General features: G+C 43.0%; 1 protein-coding gene across 3 annotated transcripts in view; it reads left to right on the forward strand.

Moving 5' to 3' along the window:
* Window positions 1-19,353, forward strand: part of LOC139382020 (uncharacterized) — a 34,425-nt gene that overhangs the window by 6,619 nt on the left and 8,453 nt on the right. For all 3 annotated transcript variants that reach the window (XR_011628608.1, XM_071125937.1, XM_071125938.1), the window contains exons 2-3: window positions 7,607-8,442; window positions 14,190-14,351. Coding sequence is in view for 2 of the 3 variants with exons in the window: in XM_071125937.1 (XP_070982038.1) it covers window positions 7,607-8,442; window positions 14,190-14,351 (998 nt within the window). In the remaining variant the exon portion in view is untranslated. The remainder of the gene's footprint in view (window positions 1-7,606; window positions 8,443-14,189; window positions 14,352-19,353) is intronic.

Raw genomic sequence — 19,353 nt, forward strand, 5'->3', positions numbered from 1 at the left:
CAATTGGTGCTGTTAAAAAAGATGGCTTGGATAAAGGGACTTCAGAAATGATTTCCTCTAAGCTTGCTCTGTGTAGACAACCTGAAACACAGCAAACCTTTAGTTCTTTGGTTTGCTATTGAGTGAGAACCTATAGCCAAAACCAGTTGACCAAAACCAGGTCAACTTCTCCAACTAAGTCATTCCAGTACTTCTGCTGAAAGATAAGGTACTGAAGAAAGAGTTTGTGGTCGAGGTTATTGAAGAACACTGATTGGGAAATAGGGTCTCTACATATTCTGCAAACACAGGCATTGACCTATTTCTCTTGTTTGTATTTTACAAAACACATACCTCCACTTTATTCATACTCCTGGGCACTTACATTGTATTGCATTAGTCACATTCCAAGCTGCCTGGAGCTGGGTGAGGTGTTGTTTGATCTCTCTGAACAGGGAGCCAGGTCTCTAGGTCATTAATTGAAAATCCAAAGGGATTTGGATGCAGATTGCTTTCTTCTCAGGACAACAGAAGAAAATGCCCCCTCATCAGCAAATCCCTGTGCTCAATTAGAAGCCCAGCACTGCTTTAAATACTAGTGCATATCAATTCCTAGGATGTCAGTGAACTTCGAAGTACAAGGTGAATCACACCTTGTGAGAGTAAAGCTTTGGCTGCTAGCATAAACATTATGGTAATGCAGTTTACAATTTGCTTGCATGTTAAAGAAAACTCGGCGGAAATTGAGAAAAAAGGGGCCTAGCCCTAAGAAGTTAAAGAAAACTCAGATGAGTTATTTTTGGTGGGACAGTTGGGGGCTTTAGTTTACAGTAGCAGATGCAAACATTTAGTAATTTTCAACCAAAATACAACAGCCTACATGTTGTGCAGTGTGCCTGTCTATAGGATGAAGTGCAGTACACTAGTTGTCAGTGCCGACTCTAGTCTTGTGGGGGGCCCTAAGCAAAATTGAGTTAGGGGCTCCCCAACTCACGGCAAAACATTTTAGTGGCCCCCCTCGATGGTGGAGAGAAAATGTTTTGTTTTAAAGTTAATTTCCTGTAATTCTGCAGATTTTGCCATGGGGCCGGAGAAAACTGCAATTTCATAATACATTTCAGGCAATTCTAGTCCTTTTGCCATGGGGCAGAGAGAATAAACGTGCAGTTGTACAGCAAATTTCTTGCAATTCTACCCATTTTGTAATGACTTATGCCATGTTAATATGATATCTGAGTGAGAATGACTAACAAATCATTGGGGGCCCCCTGGACCAGGCCATGATTACTACACGTTTATTTAGCTGGCTAGACTAACTACCAATAAAAAATTGTTTAGCTGATTGAGTGACTGTCAGTGGCTAATTGAGTGACTGTCAGTGACTGACATAGCAAGAGAAAAAACGCTGATGCATAACCACATTTTTAAATTGTGCGGTCTATTTGACTATTCTTATTACTCTCAATAGTAAGTTGAGACCTCGACTGAGCTCATGGAACCGGCTCTGGTAGCTGTTATGTAGGAGATCATCAATGTTGCTCTTTATCTATCTACTCCTTCTGGTCTGTTGCCATCATGTGAGATACACCAGTTCCCATTACACTCGTATTGATAACACATGACTGACCATAGACTGACCTGATAAAGACAATGAAGAGAAAGTCAGAGCGGTACTGCGAGAGGGTTACACATGGACTGCAGTATCTCATATCTCCCCCAAGGGACCACAGCCTTATCAAGGCTTAGGGAGCTGCTGTAAATGGATATACATATGAGATTTACTAGTTATTTAGTGTACAGTCATAACCTTGAGGGCCATCCCAGACATCCATTTCCCATACTTCTGATTAGACTGCTCAGGATTCAGGAGTGTCCATGCTATGTGTTCATCTGGGAGCAATAGGGCTTGGTTAAATGTGTGGTTTTATTTGCAGTCTTGCTGTTGTTTGTACTGGTGAAACCTCTATTAAGGGAAGCACCATATGATCCTGCATACGCTTTTGTTCAGGACTCGATCAAGCATGAACAAGCATGTCGCTACACCCGCAGTAACGTCTGCTAAACACGTGTATGTGACCAATACAATTTGATTTGATTTGATCAAAGGCTGTATGCTCCAGACTCCGGAGACATGCTAAAGAATAACTTACCTCAGACATAACTCACACTTGGACAAGTCTTTCATCTGATGTTGCTAGGTAATCGTTGACACAATAGGGCACAAACAGTGTTCAAGTACAGTGCCTTCAGAAAGTATTCATACCCCTTGACTTATTCCACATTTTGTTTCGTTACAGCCTGAATTCAAAACGGATTAAATCTTTTTTTCTCTCTCTCTCTCACCCATCCACACACAATACCCATAAAGACAAAGTGAAAATGTGTTTTTGAAAATGTATTGAAAATGGAATACAGAAATCTCATTTACATAAGTATTCACACCTCTGAATCAACACTTTGTAGAAGCACCTATGGGGGCAATTACAGCTTTGGGTTATCTTAGGAATGTCTGAATAAGCTTTGCGCATCTGGATTTGGGCATTTTCTCAAGCTCTGTTAAGTTAGATGGGGAGTGGTGGTGAACAGCAATCTTCAAGTCTTTCCACAGATTTTTTTTTCTGAAGGCACTGTAGTTGTACTTTTGCTCTGACCACAGTGGAAACAGTTGTGCTACATTTTCCTGGCGTTTGAAGAAAACAGGAAATACATTCCCTTGCCTCTACTGCAATAATTTGTTTTGAGAATACTGTCTTGAGTTAAGCCAGTGAAATGTTTTCCACATGTAACATTAGCACTACGGGAATGTCATGTAGAAAGTACACATCTCATTCCAATTAAGTGAGACATACCAAATGACACATGTACACCACATGCAATTTTGTCTATTAAAACTCATTCATGATATCTACTTAAATAAACAGTGGAATTTTGACTGAATGTACTTCAGTTGAACACATTGAACTCAGAATTTGAAAGAGAAAAACACATGTAGGCTACATTTGACTGTATATGCTAGCAAGTATTGCTTTCTGATACTAATGTTAAAGTTATTTGTCCACCAGTGGAATTTCTGAATCTTATAATATTTCCAAGAGGCCAACGTTGTGGTCTGGAAAAACCCGACATCTTGATTCACAAGCTTTGGCCAGAATCGGTAAATGTAAACTAACTAGGAAAACAAGGCCATTGTTTTAAATGGGAAGAGACCTGAGCCAGAACCAAGGCTGATAGGAGCTGCTATCTAACCCCAAAACAGTATTATCACAACTGATTGTTTTCTCAGGGATAACATGGGTGTGCCTCCATTGTTGTGGATGTTATTCACAGTGAAATAATAAAACAATGGGTTTTGTTTTGTGAGAAAAAGCAGGCGAGCAAACAGGGTGGAAGTATCTCCACCTCACAACCCCCACTAATATTCAAATGCAATTCCATACTAAGAAAATTCATTCAACTTCAAAAATGAGGGAAGAGGATCACTGTAATATGATTTATTACAATGTAATTGACTGGCTGCTTTTAAATCTGACACGTCACCATCTCCAAATAGTTTGGCAGTAGAATGTTAAAACAAAACATGGTGGTTACACCTATTCCAATCAGTTTTGTGTGCTCATCTCAGTGACCAACTTCCTGCCAATTAGGTTTTAGGATCATCACTCAGCCTGAGCTCCTGTGAATTTGATCATCCATAATTCTATCCATGTCCCCTCCAATCCAATCACAAACTCTGCCTGCCTAATTTCCTAACAATCAGCTATGGAATTCCCCTGGAAGTGTTTATATATTCCTGCAGCCCACTGCAGTAAAATATTTAAAATGGCTTACCACAACTCCTTAAGTAGGCATAATTTAAGTAGGCATCATGTTAGGAAGTTTTGTTTTGTTTGGTAATGAGGTAAGGTGGTAATGGGATTCAACTAGTATTTATATTCAAATGAATTCAGTTTTACTTTTCTTTTAGCTCTCACAAATGTTTCCTTCAAAAACTCCCCTCACTAAAGTGAATGAAAGCACTGGATTACATCTTCAAAGCCCTTTTTAATCTCACATCTTCAATTTAAATAGCCTCTATAATAGATGGTGGAGGTCTTCTTGGGTCCAACCCGAAGGGACCTGAGGACAATCACACCAGGACCCGAACGGACTCGATCATTTCAAAAAAGGTGGGACCCCGGAACCAAACCGAGCCGAGAACAATCAGACCCGAATCCGAATGGATCCGACGACAACCAAACCTAGACCAATGATGTATGGATTGCCCTGGATTGCTGATACTATGTATTGTTCACTGACCACGTTTACATGCACACCAATATCCTGTTATTATTCGGGATACTCAAGTATTCTGTTTTTGAGTTGACACATGTAAACATCATATCCCGTTTACAATAACTCGAAAAAGCTTGTATCCCGGTTATGAGAAACCCGGCTAAGATGCCTGGGATATACTGATCTTAGAAGGGATACTGAGGCATGTAAACATCTTATCTCATTTACTGTTGTTTTTCGCAGGCTCAGTTTCGCATAACATGGGTGTTGTGTGATGATGTTTTCATCTGATTGTCAAAGAAATCACTTTAAAAAGTAGGCTACCTGTGCAGTTCCATCCCCTATAATTCCATAATTTATTTTGCTGATACTCCCTTACTGGACGTATAGCCTACTGGCTACTTTCACCCCATTTCTAGACAACTTTCTGATTTATAATTTCTGACATTAGGCAGGCAGTTTGATTGTCAGCTACAGTTAGATAAATTCATTTTTTCTTCTGTCACAACTTGTTGACCCAGAAGGCTAAATAAAGTAGTGCTCACCAGAATAATCTCTTACATCGATAGAATGAATGCATTAGAAAACTTGTCAACAACACCTGTAAAGTTGACTGTTTCGTTTAGGCACCGGGGAGAAAAACGCAATAATTCCAAAACAGATTGGTCCTGTGTAAAATGTCCAAATGTATTACGTTTGACCGGTTTTAAGGAAATGAAAAGCTGAGAAAACTATGAAATTCCTTTCTGATAGGACTTCAACTCATATTGGGTGCATATTTTATGTGGTTGAAATACTGTCTGCTTGCATAACAGTGTCAAAGATAACACATTTACATGTGCGAATTCACATTTTCTTAGGAGATACTGAAAGAAAGAATTCATATTTCTCCACTCCTGCTCCTGAAACAAAATTAACATTTATTGTATCATTTTACTGAGAGAAGTGCATAATTCTGCAGGAGTTAATATTATATTATGCTACGTGTGAGAGGTTATAGACCTACAGTCAGTGTCTAGATTTCAGTTGCTATTCCATTTAACCCATATTCATTTAAATTAAGAATATTCTGTTTATTTTTGGATACAGGGAAACTCATGAGTGGGATATCAAAGGTCCAGCTACTATGCAGAATACTGTGCGCATGTAAATGTGTTCACTGAGAGGCTTTGAAGCCACAGGTCGGCCATATTGGCACTCCCCAGTAGGAGCAGTCCTCCATAGGAATTAATGGAATTCTACAGTATTTTCCATGAAATGTTTTAAAGACAAAATTACATGTATTTAAGTATTTTTCTTGTTGTAGTGGGAACAGTTACATTAGTAATCTCTAATGTCTTCATATATAAAAAATAAAATAATGTTTAGCTCACATAATATACTTTAAAAGTATGCCAAGATGGAGGCATGGTGGCTTCAACACAGCGGCCCCTATTAGTGATCTAGAGTATATATATATATATATATAATCCATTGACTTAGACCCGAGTGACAAAAACAATATGTGTATCAGCCAAGTTGCTCTTCTGGTTAATGAATAGGTCTTAATATGTGTTACGTACGCCTCTAGGAAGAGGGAACGCAACACCCTGCTACAACTCAACTCCCCGTGAAGTGAAAGATGTATGGGACTGTAGGTGCGAGTAAGGATGACAAAAGGCAGAGAATTACCATTTACAGGGAATTTATTCCGTCATACCGTAATTTTTTGGGAAAAGGGGCTGGACGGAACCTAAGCAAAGAAAGTAAATATCAAAGCCCCCTCTCCTACCTTACCTGCCTACCCACTACTTACCTAACTAGCACCACCTGGTGCACTAACCAAAATACAAGGGCTGGTCCGCCCAGGTCTTACCTAGTGTGCATAGACAGTGAACTACTACGAGTTATGTATAGCCACAGGCCTCTTGCCTAAGCACTCCCTAGGTGCCTTCCCCTTCCCCCCTGGGAACAAAAACAGAATAACAAACACAATTTCAATAATCAAAACACTGCATCCTATTGACACATAACAGACATAACCAATCAGTTCTCTCACTCAACCAACACAGGACACACTACTCATCGCTCTCCTAACAACAACCAACACAGGATATCACCCTCATCTCTCTTCGCTCAGCAATCACCTCTTTTTCTGAGCAACAGAACACTGGCTTTTATAACTGTAGAATGAGTCTAATGGGATACAGCTGTATCCTGACGGGGGGGGCGGGGTCAGCTCCAATTAGCCATGAGGTTGACCAATCAGCTGCTTGGGGGTTTCCAGGAAGCCATTTCCTGAAATACATACAAATACACAAACCACGACACAGAAACTGGGGAACGTAACAATATGTTGGCTAAGCCTTTTATACGTCAATACATTCACCCTATTAGCGTCAAATAAATATGCTATAGGCTATGCAGAGCCGTGTTCGGGTTCATTCGGGGCCATTCAGGTCTATCAGCTGTAGTTACATAGACCCAATGACAATCAGACAGAACCCGACATTGACTGGAAGGAAAAGGTAGAATTTTGGACCAGCTCGGGTTGGGTCTCGGGTATTCAGGTTAGGGTGGACCCATGAAGACCTCTAGGAGATGGTGTTATGTAAGTTTGTTGTTTTGGAATTCAAAGTAAGGGGGAAAAAATGTTTGATTGACACAGAGGAGTATCAGATTGCCCGTGTCGAGAAAGAGGAGATGTCACATATGAATGCACCGCATCATAGTATTAAGCTGGACAAGCTGGACAGTCCAGTGTGGGGCACGTTTAAATAGTGTGTGTCCTGTGTACGCCCGAGTTAAAGAATGCCGGTTTGTATAAAACCAGTCTTCAGGTTTCAGTGGAAGATCCTCAAATACCTCTTAGATGTATATTTTGAGAGTACATCTGTCATTCATGGTCAAAGGAATTGGACATGCAACTGTGAGTCCTTTGAAACAAAAACACCATCCTCCTGCTTACACAAGAAGAGAGAATATTTCAAATACCTGAGCGGCTCCAGTCTTCCATTTACTCTTGACCTCCACTGTCCTTAAGAAAGAGATGTTGTAATTAGATGTTAGTGATGCTCTCAGGTATTCTATGTCTCTGGTCAAAAAAAGTACATTTTGTAATCTGAAAGAGTTAACTTTTAGCTTCACCATCCCTTTAGTGCACCTGAAGCTTTATGGCATATGGTATTCTTGTAGCCCTTAGAGTAGACTGCTATGCAACACTTGAAAACTGGCGTACACTCACATACATTTTTATTCCATTGGGGATAATTGTGAGTGAAATTCAAGTCACTTGTGGGAACACTCGAAATAGGCAACTCGGGTAATGCGCAAAAAAAAAAACTGCTTTACTAATTGTGCTTTTCATTATTCACAGGGAAGGGGGACAATGTGCTGGATAATGAGGTTGTCTTGACCAAGATGAAGCTCTTCAACAACTTCCATGAGAAGCTCCTCAACAACGCTGATGATTCTTCATCCACTATCTCCATGTCAGTATCTGAGCAGGACATCTCAGAGCCTGTCAAAGGCTTGAAGGGGAATGCTGATCTGGATAACATGCCTGGAAAGCCCCTGATGGAGTCAAACTCAGGCTACCTCTCTGACATTTTCTCAGACTCTCAGCTTCCCATGCTGTACAAGTTTGAGTCGGAGGACTCTGGAGTGGAACTGCCCAGTGGAACCAACTCTCCCTCCACACCCACCGGCTCAGAGCAGAGCTTTGTGGTCCACAGCCGGGAACCGTCCTATGACTCCTGTAACCTCAATACTCCTGTCCCTACCCCAGGTCAACTCCTCACCATTGAACAGTGCTCTGACACCAAACAAACAGAGGATATAAGAGACACACCATGTACGACTGTAGACAATGCTGTGCTGGAGTGTAATACTGTGGAGTTGGGGGCTGAACTCAACACAGAGGTTGAGAGGGTAGACCTTCATATAACTGAGAAGGACATAAATATGGAGAGGGCCCAACACAGGGCCTTGAAGGACACTGCTGAGGACAGTGACAGGGTTTCAGAGGAGCTGGGTGAGAACAGGGCTGTGACTGACGGGATCAACTCAGAGAACACAAGGTCCAAGAGCCAGTGCTCTACAGGGGCCTGTGATGATATGACAGGAGTTAACTTTGAGCAGCGGCCTCTGAGGAAAAGCACGACGAGCGACAGCCTAGAGGAGTATATGGAGGAATGCTGTAGACTGAGTGAGGTAAAGATATCCCCGCCCCCCACACTTGGTATCTACTCCCAATGTTTCATATTCTGTTTTATGTATAAAAGATGAAGGTTTATTGATGGGGAAATGTGTTGTAGCTATGCCATCTGTGTACTTTCATCTGCAGCATTAAGTGTGTTGGCTACTTGAACAGAATCAAGGACCTCATTTTTCATTCATATGAAAAACACACATCTCTTAAAATGATTCAAACCAGGGATACTTTAGTGACTTCTCACTAATTTAAACATGATGCCATCAGTAGTTTGATGGATTTTGGGTGGTGGACAACAAAGATCTTTACGCTCCCTAATTATCCCTGATTACCAACCCTTCCCAGTCTCTATGTCAGCAGCTAATCATGGAACCTCTAACGACAACACGGCTCTAGGAAAGTATCTCTATGGGCAGGAGAGTATTTCAGGGAATTTGGGTGTATTTCGAGAGAAATGACTAAACTTTGTCTTTGCATTTACAAGTCAGTGCTAGATTAGAATCAAACCAATAGAGGTGTAGACCACCTCATCACGTTATTGCAATAAGATAACATCACGCTGTCATAAGATAAGTGCTTGTTGATTTTACAAACAGCACAGCTTAAATCTCTAATTATGGGTAAAAAATAAATAAATACAGTATTCTCATACTGAACCTCCATTATAGGGGCGGCAGGTAGCCTAGTGATTAGAGCGTTAGATTAGTAACCGAAAGGTTGCAAGATTGAATCCCCGAGCTGACAAGGTACAAATCTGTCGTTCTGCCCCTGAACAAGGCAGTTAACTCACTGTTCCTAGGCCGTCATTGAAAATAAGAATTTGTTCTTAACTGACTTGCCTCGTTAAATAAAGGTACAAATAAAAAGATAGCTATGACCTCAACTTGTCCTTAGTGAGATAGCTGAGCAACAAAAAGCTACTTTACCCATTCAAAAGGACCAGTAGAGGCACGTTCCCTAATGAAAGCTTGTGAATGACAGCTGTGCTTTCATTCATGTATGGAAAAAATATATATCTCATTTTTCATGTTCCAAATGAGAAAACAGTGTTGTCTTGTAGAGCTGCACCTGACAGCTGTAGAGGTTTGCCAACCGATAATAACCTGTTTGACGTGCTGCTGTACACATCACTATCAGCTCTCAGCTCTGTCTTTGATACGGCGTCAAATGCTCTCTCATCTGAATGTCTGGTCGATTTTGGTTTTGACTGAAGATGAGCGTTTCGTCTGAGATGCTTTGATCTTCTCCCCCAAAAATCTGCGTAACATTTATTTCACTGTAAGTAGCCTAGTCATCAATTTATTTAGGCAATAAGGGATACCTGAGCTATAAAAGTTTACCGTGGACAGTTTGGTGTGCTGTGTCAAGCAAGGCAAGGTGAAAGTGATGCCCATGACATCTGTGACCTTTTGACAATTTCCCAGGACACAGATGGGTATCTCCTCAGATCCTATCTTGGATGACACACGAGCTGTTAGTTGATCTCACATCCTTTACACAATACATAAAATGTTCAACAATCCAATATTTATGAGCAAACTAATCTGTTAAAGAATTTGAGGTGGCCAAACTAGAAAAACTAGGCCATACTTCAAAGCCGGCTCCTCTTAACACATACTTCCCCATCTCTCCCTCAAAGACCTTTCACAACAATGTCACGTTCAAAGACCCAGTGAAGACAAGGCTGTATTATGGCATACAGCAGGGGAATCTTAACACAGGGCCTAGTAGCTTACAGACTGAAAGGAAAGGTGGAGAGGGCATGTGTTACAGTGCGGGGGCCTATTTCATGCTGCCGCATGTCAAACAGCACCTGTTCATCTGTGCTGAGTGACTGTGCAGATGACTGTGGTGATATTGTCCCGGAGAACCAGCCAGCCAGCTCCCCTCTCTCTCTCTCTCTCTCTCTCTCTCATCTGGGTCTTGCCGCTCCCTGGGCCCAGAGATGGACGGTCTACCTGGACGCATCAAACAGGTGTCAAATTGCTCAAATTACTCACATATTTACCTAGATAAAGCCCCTTTGATAGCCTCTAGGGCCCCTTTAAGGGAACAGCCGGCTACCCGCGGGTGGCGGTTATTTTTGGGGGCCCTTCCGTGGCTTACTTTAGAGGTGTATTGCTGACAGGCAGTCCGGCGGTAAACCTCTTCATCATCATCATCATCACTTGTCACCACAGCTAATAATGCCATTCCTTTGCCTGCCAAATGGGGCTCTGTGGCCCCAGGAATTTAGATATTGGAAGCCCCCCCACCCCACCCTCAGTCAAAAACATCAAAGACTCTCTCTCTCTCTCCCTCTGCCCCTGTTTTATAGTTTTAAGTGGTATGATGGCCTCAAGATGGTCTGTCAATCAAATGTTTTGAAAAGAACATCATTCCCCACGCATGCTGAACATGAAAACAGTAATGTCAGTTAGTAACCAATAACACTGCCTTCTACTATAGCGACAGGGCTGCAGGGCAGTGTAAGAGCGCAGAGTGCAGCGCAGACATATTTCACCATGAGGAGAAGAGGTTTATCATATGGATGTGTTTAGCTATCCGTCTGATCTTCAGCGTGCCTCTATCCAAAGGAGGAACCACAGGGTATTCAAAGCATATTTTCCCCTCCGTTGAAGGATTTGTGGAACACTGTGGAATATGGTGTCATAAAATAATGAAGACCGGGGAAGACGGCAACTCCGGGTTAATTAAAATGGCGGTCCTGTCGAATTCCTCAGCTGCAGCCCATAAACATGCACATGATGTACAGTACCAAGCACACTTCCTAGGGGCTTCAGATGCATTCCACTGATTCGTCTGTTTATGATGAGCCGGTCTGTGTGTATTGTGGTGCTCGTTCCTTTATGCCCTTTGGCTCAAGGCATCTGTAGAGTACATGAGAAGTATAGCTGCTGAATTGATGCAAGACACCCAAGGACTTATTCTGGTTATTGTTGGCAGGTAGTAAGAGCTACTGAGGTAGACCAGCGTTTTGGTAAGGTGTTGTTGGTGGCTAATTGAGACAGGTAGCTAGCATCATTAGGGTTGTTAATCTCACCACGAACCAAGTCAGTTAAGAACAAATTCTTATTTACAATGACGGCCTACCAGGGAACAGTGGGTTAACTGCCTTGTTCAGGGGCCGAACGACAGATTTTTACCTTGTCGGCATTTTTACCTTACGTCATACATTCTGTCTCTCTGTAAATCCTCAAGATCCCCTTTTCCTGTCAAAGTTTGACAGAGCCAGCACTGACACACAGAGTGTTCCCCAGAGAGTGGCTTGGGAGATAAACAACAAAGCAGAGAGGCAAGAATATTATCTCAACTCTCTCCCCAGACTGTGTGCGCTGAAAATAAATGGGGCTTTCTGGATAGAAAACGAGTAAACGTGTACAGCACATACTTTTCTCCCTCTCTCTGTCTTTCTCCCAATCTCTGTCTTTCAATCTATCTCTGTCTTTCAATCTATCTCTGTCTTTCAATCTATCTCTGTGTGCATCCCACATCTGACGGCTAATTCCTTTCCAACGCTGTCCTGTTTAGGAAAGTATTTTTTGATGCAGTAGACGCAGTGGAATGTCCAGAACCAAGACCCGAGGAGAGTCTCAGTTTTCCACAACTTTGATATGTTGGCATATCATGCTCATATTTTCTATGTTGCGTCTGGCTCACTTGGTAGGGCATGGCACTTGCGACGCCGGGGTTGTGGGTTTGATTCCCATGTATGCTGGTCGCTTGGGATAAATGTCTGCTAAATTAATAAAATCATTAGATACTGTATGATATGAAAAATAGAAAAAGAATCCACAGTTATTTTTTTCATATACTGTATGTTTATCATTGTCAAGGCAACGGATGGTCTTGTGTATTTGCTTTGGAAAATGGACCTGCCCATAAATGCCATTTTAACACATGCACCTCTCCTTTCTCTCTATTTCACACTCTCACAACTTTAAAGGAAAGAGCCAAGTGAAAAGTAATTCACTAACTAGGCCAAAGCCTGGCATTTCCTCCACACGTCAGCGATTCCCACGTTTGAAACATTGTTACCCCCTCACAACATAAGGGGCCAGAGGAAGTTCTGAGGAAGGGAGTGGGGGCATATCTTCCCTCTCTCTTTTCCCCTCTAGTCCCCTTCCCTGACCCACGGGGGACCAGGAGGGCCATGGAGGGGTGATAAGATCAATCCCAACCTGCTTCCATCACCGCCTCTGCCAGGAAGACTGCTAATGACTGCCTGTCTCATATCCTCTGCCCATGACTTACTGTGTGTGAGGAGGAATCTCCTCCTTATCTTAATTGAACCCCTGTAAAACAGAGCTGGGATGGCCAGGCTACAGGCTACAGGCTCGAGGAACAGGCACCAATTCACTGTCCACCCGACATATCATCACTGAGGCCCTGGCCAGACACCTGCATATCTGGGGAGATAAGGGGAGAGCTAGGACAGTACTGGACGTCTCCATGAGCCATTGACAAAATGTAATGCTTCAAAACCACTGTCTGGGAAATGAGTAGTAAGTCAAGACCGTGTGTCATGGGTAGAAGGTTAATTTCTCCGCCGGAGGAAATGAGTGATGTCAGTTCTCCTGACTGTTATGACTTTTTGTCCCATTGTTTGGCCTGCGTTTCCATTAGTGGACACGGCCCTTACTGGCGTTTCACAGAAGTGGCACGGAAAAGCCTTCTGGGTGGAGAAAGGCTTCGACCTGAGCTTACTTCCTGCTTTTGTTTGGACACTGTGGAATGGTGGACGAGTGTATAAATATTTGCTCAAAATGTCCTTTTCATATTTCTGCAAACGTGAGCATCTGCGCCTCTCGGGCTAAAGGTCACACCATAAAACGAACAAACAAATAAATGGCACACACCTGACTTTGTGTTCCCACACCAAAGGCAATGACTTAATAACCTCTGTTCCACCCCTCCAAAGGCACTCTATCTCAAATTGTCATCGCAGACCTTTCACCTACCCATCTCCAGCCAATGGCAATTTGATGTTTAAATTTGAACATCTTCATAACTACCATGGGAATAAAACAACCACCCGCCGTTACCATCCATCAGACCATTAGAAACGTATGCACTGCCACTATGGTATGTCAATAGATTATGCAATACCGTCACGATGAGGCGAGACCCTAAAATGAATTCATATGAGTCGCACGTAATCCCTTTCAGACTTTCTGACTCGTCTCCTCCCGGTCAACGATGACAGGAAGCTAGGTGAAGACGAGTGGCCCACGCGGCAGCGGGGGAATGTATTCTGAGTCTGAACAATGATTCGGAGTAGTAAAACAGACTCCGTCTACATGGTTCACATGTAACAGTGTTTTGTAAGTCAAAAAAAATATCCCACAAAAAAACAGGACTATGATAAAAATGGAATCAAATGAAAATGTGTTGAATATCAGAGTGGATGGAGAACCTGCCTGGCAGGTTACACCATTCATCAAACGTCACCTTGTTAAATCCACCGATATATGGGGCACCATTAAGGTCGATGTTATATCTGGACCCAAGAACAGAGGGCGTAAAGATATTTTTATCACACAGGAACATTTTGTGGATTAGGGATCAGTAAATCAGTAGTCCTTTCTTTAATCTGGTTATCTGGAATGACAGGGTGATATAAACCTCTGGAATCATTTGACCAAATACCTTTGACCACTACTTCTCAGCAGTAAAGTTTCATTTTTGTAGCCCTACAGAGCCCTAATGACTAAACTCACCAACCAAATGGTCTCTATTTCCTCAGGTCCACCAGGCCAGCTCCAACCCCCTGGGCTCCAGACTGGGCTACCTGGAGCACATCTGCCAGCTCATTGAGAAGATTGGGCAGCTCCAGGAACACAACCTCAGGCTGCAGAAGCAAATCTGTGGGCTGCAAAAGGATGGAAGGATGACCAAGACCAAAGAGGTGAGTCACATACAGACACATACTATGCGCTCTCATCCTCATCAGCTTACTCACACAGTGAGTGTGCCTGCTGGTCATTGGTGAGCAACCTGGGAGGAATCCCAGGTTAAAACATCTGGATTGGACTTGTGCGTCTTATCAAAGATAGGCTTCCGCCACATAGCTTTTGCACGACATATCTAGTCTTGTCAGATCAGGGAGGGCGAAGAGAGTAAGTACTGAGACAAAGCTTGCTTATGGTCAAACCATCTCTCTCAATGAGTTATAGCAAACAAAGGGGTCCTTAACAGTGTGAATGTTCTAATGTTACGGTATTATGATTTATCTCAGTTACTAGCTAATTTGTCAGCGATACAAAGCTCCTTCAAATGTTGTAAAAACAGTGTGAACGTAGCTGTAGGTCGTGCAGGGCAGACCTAAGACCATTGATCTTTGATTTGCAGCTGACTGCTGTCCAGGTGGTGCAGAGATAGCCATGTCTTGAAGTGACTGATTACTCACCATTAGGTCCCAGTGCTAATCCAGCGGTTTCAGAACGGTAGTAGGAGCTGTAAGTCATGCCGGAGGAAAGTCTATTTAATAAATAGAATAGCTGGGTCCAGCCCACTGCAGTCTTCAAACATTTATTTAGTTATTTTACCTTTATTTTCACTAGGCAAGTCAGTTAAGAACAAACTCTTATTTACAATGACGGCCTAGGAACAGTGGGTTAACTGCCTTGTTCAGGGGCAAAACGACAGATTTTGTACCTTGTCAGCTCAGGGATTCAATCGACCAACCCAAAGGGGTTGTTGTAGCACGGCAAAGGGCTTCTTGTAGCACGGCAAAGGGGTCGTTGTAGTACGGCAAAGGGGTCGTTGTAGCACGGCAAAGGGGTTGTTGTAGCACGGCAAAGGGGTCGTTGTAGCACGGCAAAGGGGTCGTTGTAGCACGGCAAAGGGGTCGTTGTAGCACGGCAATGGGGTCGTTATAGCATGGTAAAGTGGTCCTTATAGCACGATAAAGGGGTCGTTATAGCACGGTAAAGGGGTCCTTATAGCACGGTACAGGGGTCGTTATAGCACAGTAAAGGGGTCGTTATAGCACTGTAAAGGGGTTGTTGTAGCATGGTAAAGTGGTCCTTATAGCACGGTAAAGGGGTCGATATAGCACGGTAAAGGGGTCGTTATAGCACGGTAAAGGGGTTGTTGTAGCATGGTAAAGTGGTCCTTATAGCATGGTAAAGGGGTCGTTATAGCGCGGTAAAGGGATTGTTGTAGCACGGTAAAGTGGTCCTTATAGCACGGTAAAGTGGTCCTTGTAGCACGGTAAAGGGGTTGTTATAGCACGGTAAAGGGGTTGTTATAGCACGGTAAAGTGGTCCTTATAGCACGGTAAAGTGGTCCATATAGCACGGTAAAGTGGTCCTTATAGCACGGTAAAGGGGTTGTTGTAGCACGGTAAAGTGGTCCTTATAGCACGGTAAAGGGATTGTTATAGCACGGTAAAGGGATTGTTATAGCACGGTAAAGTAGTCGTTATAGCACGGTAAAGTGGTCCTTATAGCACGGTAAAGTGGTCCTTATAGCACGGTAAAGGGATTGTTATAGCACGGTAAAGTGGTCCTTATAGCACGGTAAAGTGGTCCTTATAGCACGGTAAAGTGGTCCTTATAGCACGGTAAAGTGGTCCTTATAGCACGGTAAAGTGGTCCTTATAGCACGGTAAAGGGGTTGTTGTAGCATGGTAAAGTGGTCCTTATAGCACGGTAAAGTGGTCCTTATAGCACGATAAAGTGGTCCTTATAGCACGGTAAAGGGGTCGTTATAGCACGGTAAAGTGGTCCTTATAGCACGGTAAAGGGATTGTTATAGCACGGTAAAGTGGTCCTTATAGCACGGTAAAGGGGTTGTTGTAGCATGATAAAGTGGTCGTTATAGCACGGTAAAGTGGTCGTTATAGCACGGTAAAGTGGTCCTTATAGCACGGTAAAGGGGTTGTTGTAGCACGGTAAAGGGATTGTTATAGCACGGTAAAGTGGTCGTTATAGCACGGTAAAGGGGTTGTTGTAGCATGGTAAAGTGGTCCTTATAGCACGGTAAAGTGGTCCTTATAGCACGGTAAAGGGGTTGTTGTAGCACGGTAAAGGGATTGTTATAGCACGGTAAAGGGGTTGTTGTAGCATGGTAAAGTGGTCCTTATAGCACGGTAAAGTGGTCCTTATAGCACGGTAAAGTGGTCGTTATAGCACGGTAAAGGGGTTGTTGTAGCACAGTAAAGGGATTGTTGTGGCATGGTAAAGGGATCGTTATAGCACGGTAAAGGGGTTGTTGTAGCACGGTAAAGGGGTCGTTATAGCACGGTAAAGTGGTCCTTATAGCACGATAAAGTGGTTGTTATAGCACGGTAAAGGGGTTGTTGTAGCACGGTAAAGGGATCGTTATAGCACGGTAAAGGGGTTGTTGTAGCACGGTAAAGTGGTCCTTATAGCACGGTAAAGGGATTGTTATAGCACGGTAAAGGGGTCGTTATAGCACGGTAAAGTGGTCGTTATAGCACGGTAAAGGGGTCGTTATAGCACGGTAAAGGGGTTGTTGTAGCATGGTAAAGTGGTCCTTATAGCACGGTAAAGGGGTTGTTGTAGCATGGTAAAGTGGTCCTTATAGCATGGTAAAGTGGTCCTTATAGCACGGTAAAGTGGTCGTTATAGCACGGTAAAGGGGTTGTTGTAGCACGGTAAAGGGATTGTTATAGCACGGTAAAGTGGTCGTTATAGCACGGTAAAGGGGTTGTTGTAGCACGGTAAAGTGGTCCTTATAGCACGGTAAAGGGATTGTTATAGCACGGTAAAGTGGTCGTTATAGCACGGTAAAGTGGTCGTTATAGCACGGTAAAGGGGTCCTTATAGCACGGTAAAGGGGTCCTTATAGCACGGTAAAGGGGTCGTTATAGCACGGTAAAGGGGTTGTTGTAGCACGGTAAAGGGGTCGTTGTAGCACGGTAAAGGGATTGTTGTAGCACGGTAAAGGGGTCGTTATAGCACGGTAAAGGGGTCCTTATAGCACTGTAAAGGGGTCGTTATAGCACGGTAAAGGGGTTGTTGTAGCATGGTAAAGTGGTCCTTATAGCACGGTAAAGGGGTTGTTGTAGCATGGTAAAGTGGTCCTTATAGCACGGTAAAGGGGTTGTTGTAGCACGGTAAAGTGGTCCTTATAGCACGGTAAAGTGGTCCTTATAGCACGGTAAAGTGGTCCTTATAGCACGGTAAAGGGGTTGTTGTAGCACGGTAAAGTGGTCCTTATAGCACGGTAAAGTGGTCCTTATAGCACGGTAAAGTGGTCCTTATAGCACGGTAAAGTGGTCCTTATAGCACGGTAAAGGGGTTGTTGTAGCACGGTAAAGTGGTCCTTATAGCACGGTAAAGGGGTTGTTGTAGCATGGTAAAGTGGTCCTTATAGCACGGTAAAGGGGTTGTTGTAGCATGGCAAAGAGGCACGTTTATGTTTATTAATAACAAACATCAGGGGCTTTCCAGTCACCTGTTTAGAGAGAGCAGAGAAGTTAGAGTCTGTGGCTGGGCCAATGATGCATCATTCATGATGATAACCTGAAAAATCTACATCTGAACGCAAACAACATCGTGCAAACGAGACGGTTTACCAGAATTGGTTTAAATAGAAAAGAATAATCTGTTTATATCTGAAATAATCTCCACGTTTGCTAACCATGTACTGTATCTGTAACATCACTCTCTCACAGCTGTCCAAAATTAGATAGCCACATTTGTTTGTTAAACCTTTGTCTATGAAAATGTACAAATGCAAGCACAATGTCAGCAGTAAAATAGGGCAAATTACGTTTCTTGTTTTTCTGTAGTAAGCACCATTTTAGAGTAGTATTCCAGTAAACTCTCATAAAATAACTACGATTCTGCTCAGTTAACAATGTGTAACCTATAAAATCCCCAGGCCAGCTCTCCCTGCGCTCACTTTCCGTTCCCAAACAGGATGAATGAGTTTGCTCTGAATGTTATCTTACCAACACCATTATTATTTATGGCTTTTTAAAAGTTGTGGCATTGTTGTCATTTAAAAAACATCAGTATGGTAAAACATGGGCACATGGGTGGCATTTTAACACACTTGAATAGAAAATGAGGCTCGTAGAGTTCACAGAGTCCCAAAGCTACTTCAATTTTATGTTTTTGTTTTCAGCTCAACATCATAAGAAAACCTGACCTTGAATATGAAAAATAACAACATTGGCACAAGATTTATCCCAACCCTATTGCATTGTATTCAACTTTGCCCCCTCTCTTGTGACAGTTGCCTGTGCTTCTAAAGAAAAGTACTTTGGCATTGTGTGGATGCCTCTCTTTCCTTTTGAGACTTTGGCACAATACCGGAGCGGCTATGTTCAGGGGGTTTCAGAGAGAGCTGGTTCCAAACTATCCCTGTCAGTTTGGGCCTGGGGGCCGGAAAAGCAAAGGGTGAGCCCAGCAGGAGCATACACTACAAAGTCTTCAAAGACAGAGAGAGAGAGAAAAAAAGAAAGAGGTAGAAAGAGAGAGAGATAGGGGAGAGAGAGTGAGAGAGGAAAAGAAAAAGGAGAGAGGGGGAAAGGGGCACAGTAAGAGAGAGAGAGAGAGATCCCAAAAAGTGCTCATTCAAAGAAAACGCATCCTCTCTTACAAAAGCTATTTCTTAACATTCTTAGCAGAACTTACTATTCTTTGAGGTCATCAAATTCTGACATGATTTCACCTTGATTATGATATTTGTCCAGATAACTTGGTGTTGTTATTCTCTCTGGGCCAAACCCTGACTTGAAAGAAGATTTTTAGGACCACACCAGCTGGCCTCCCAAGCGGTTGGTCTTTTCCCCTGCTGTGAGTGTTTCTATGGTTACGCCACAAGCTGAACCCCATAGATGACACATCAAAAGGAGGAGCAAGTCAGCTGGGGCACATCTAAGCTCCATGAATGACACCCATGGTTCCCTGTGCCTACACACATCTACCCCA

The sequence above is a fragment of the Oncorhynchus clarkii genome, chromosome 23 (genome assembly GCF_045791955.1).
Source record: "Oncorhynchus clarkii lewisi isolate Uvic-CL-2024 chromosome 23, UVic_Ocla_1.0, whole genome shotgun sequence".
Lineage (NCBI taxonomy): Eukaryota > Metazoa > Chordata > Actinopteri > Salmoniformes > Salmonidae > Oncorhynchus > Oncorhynchus clarkii.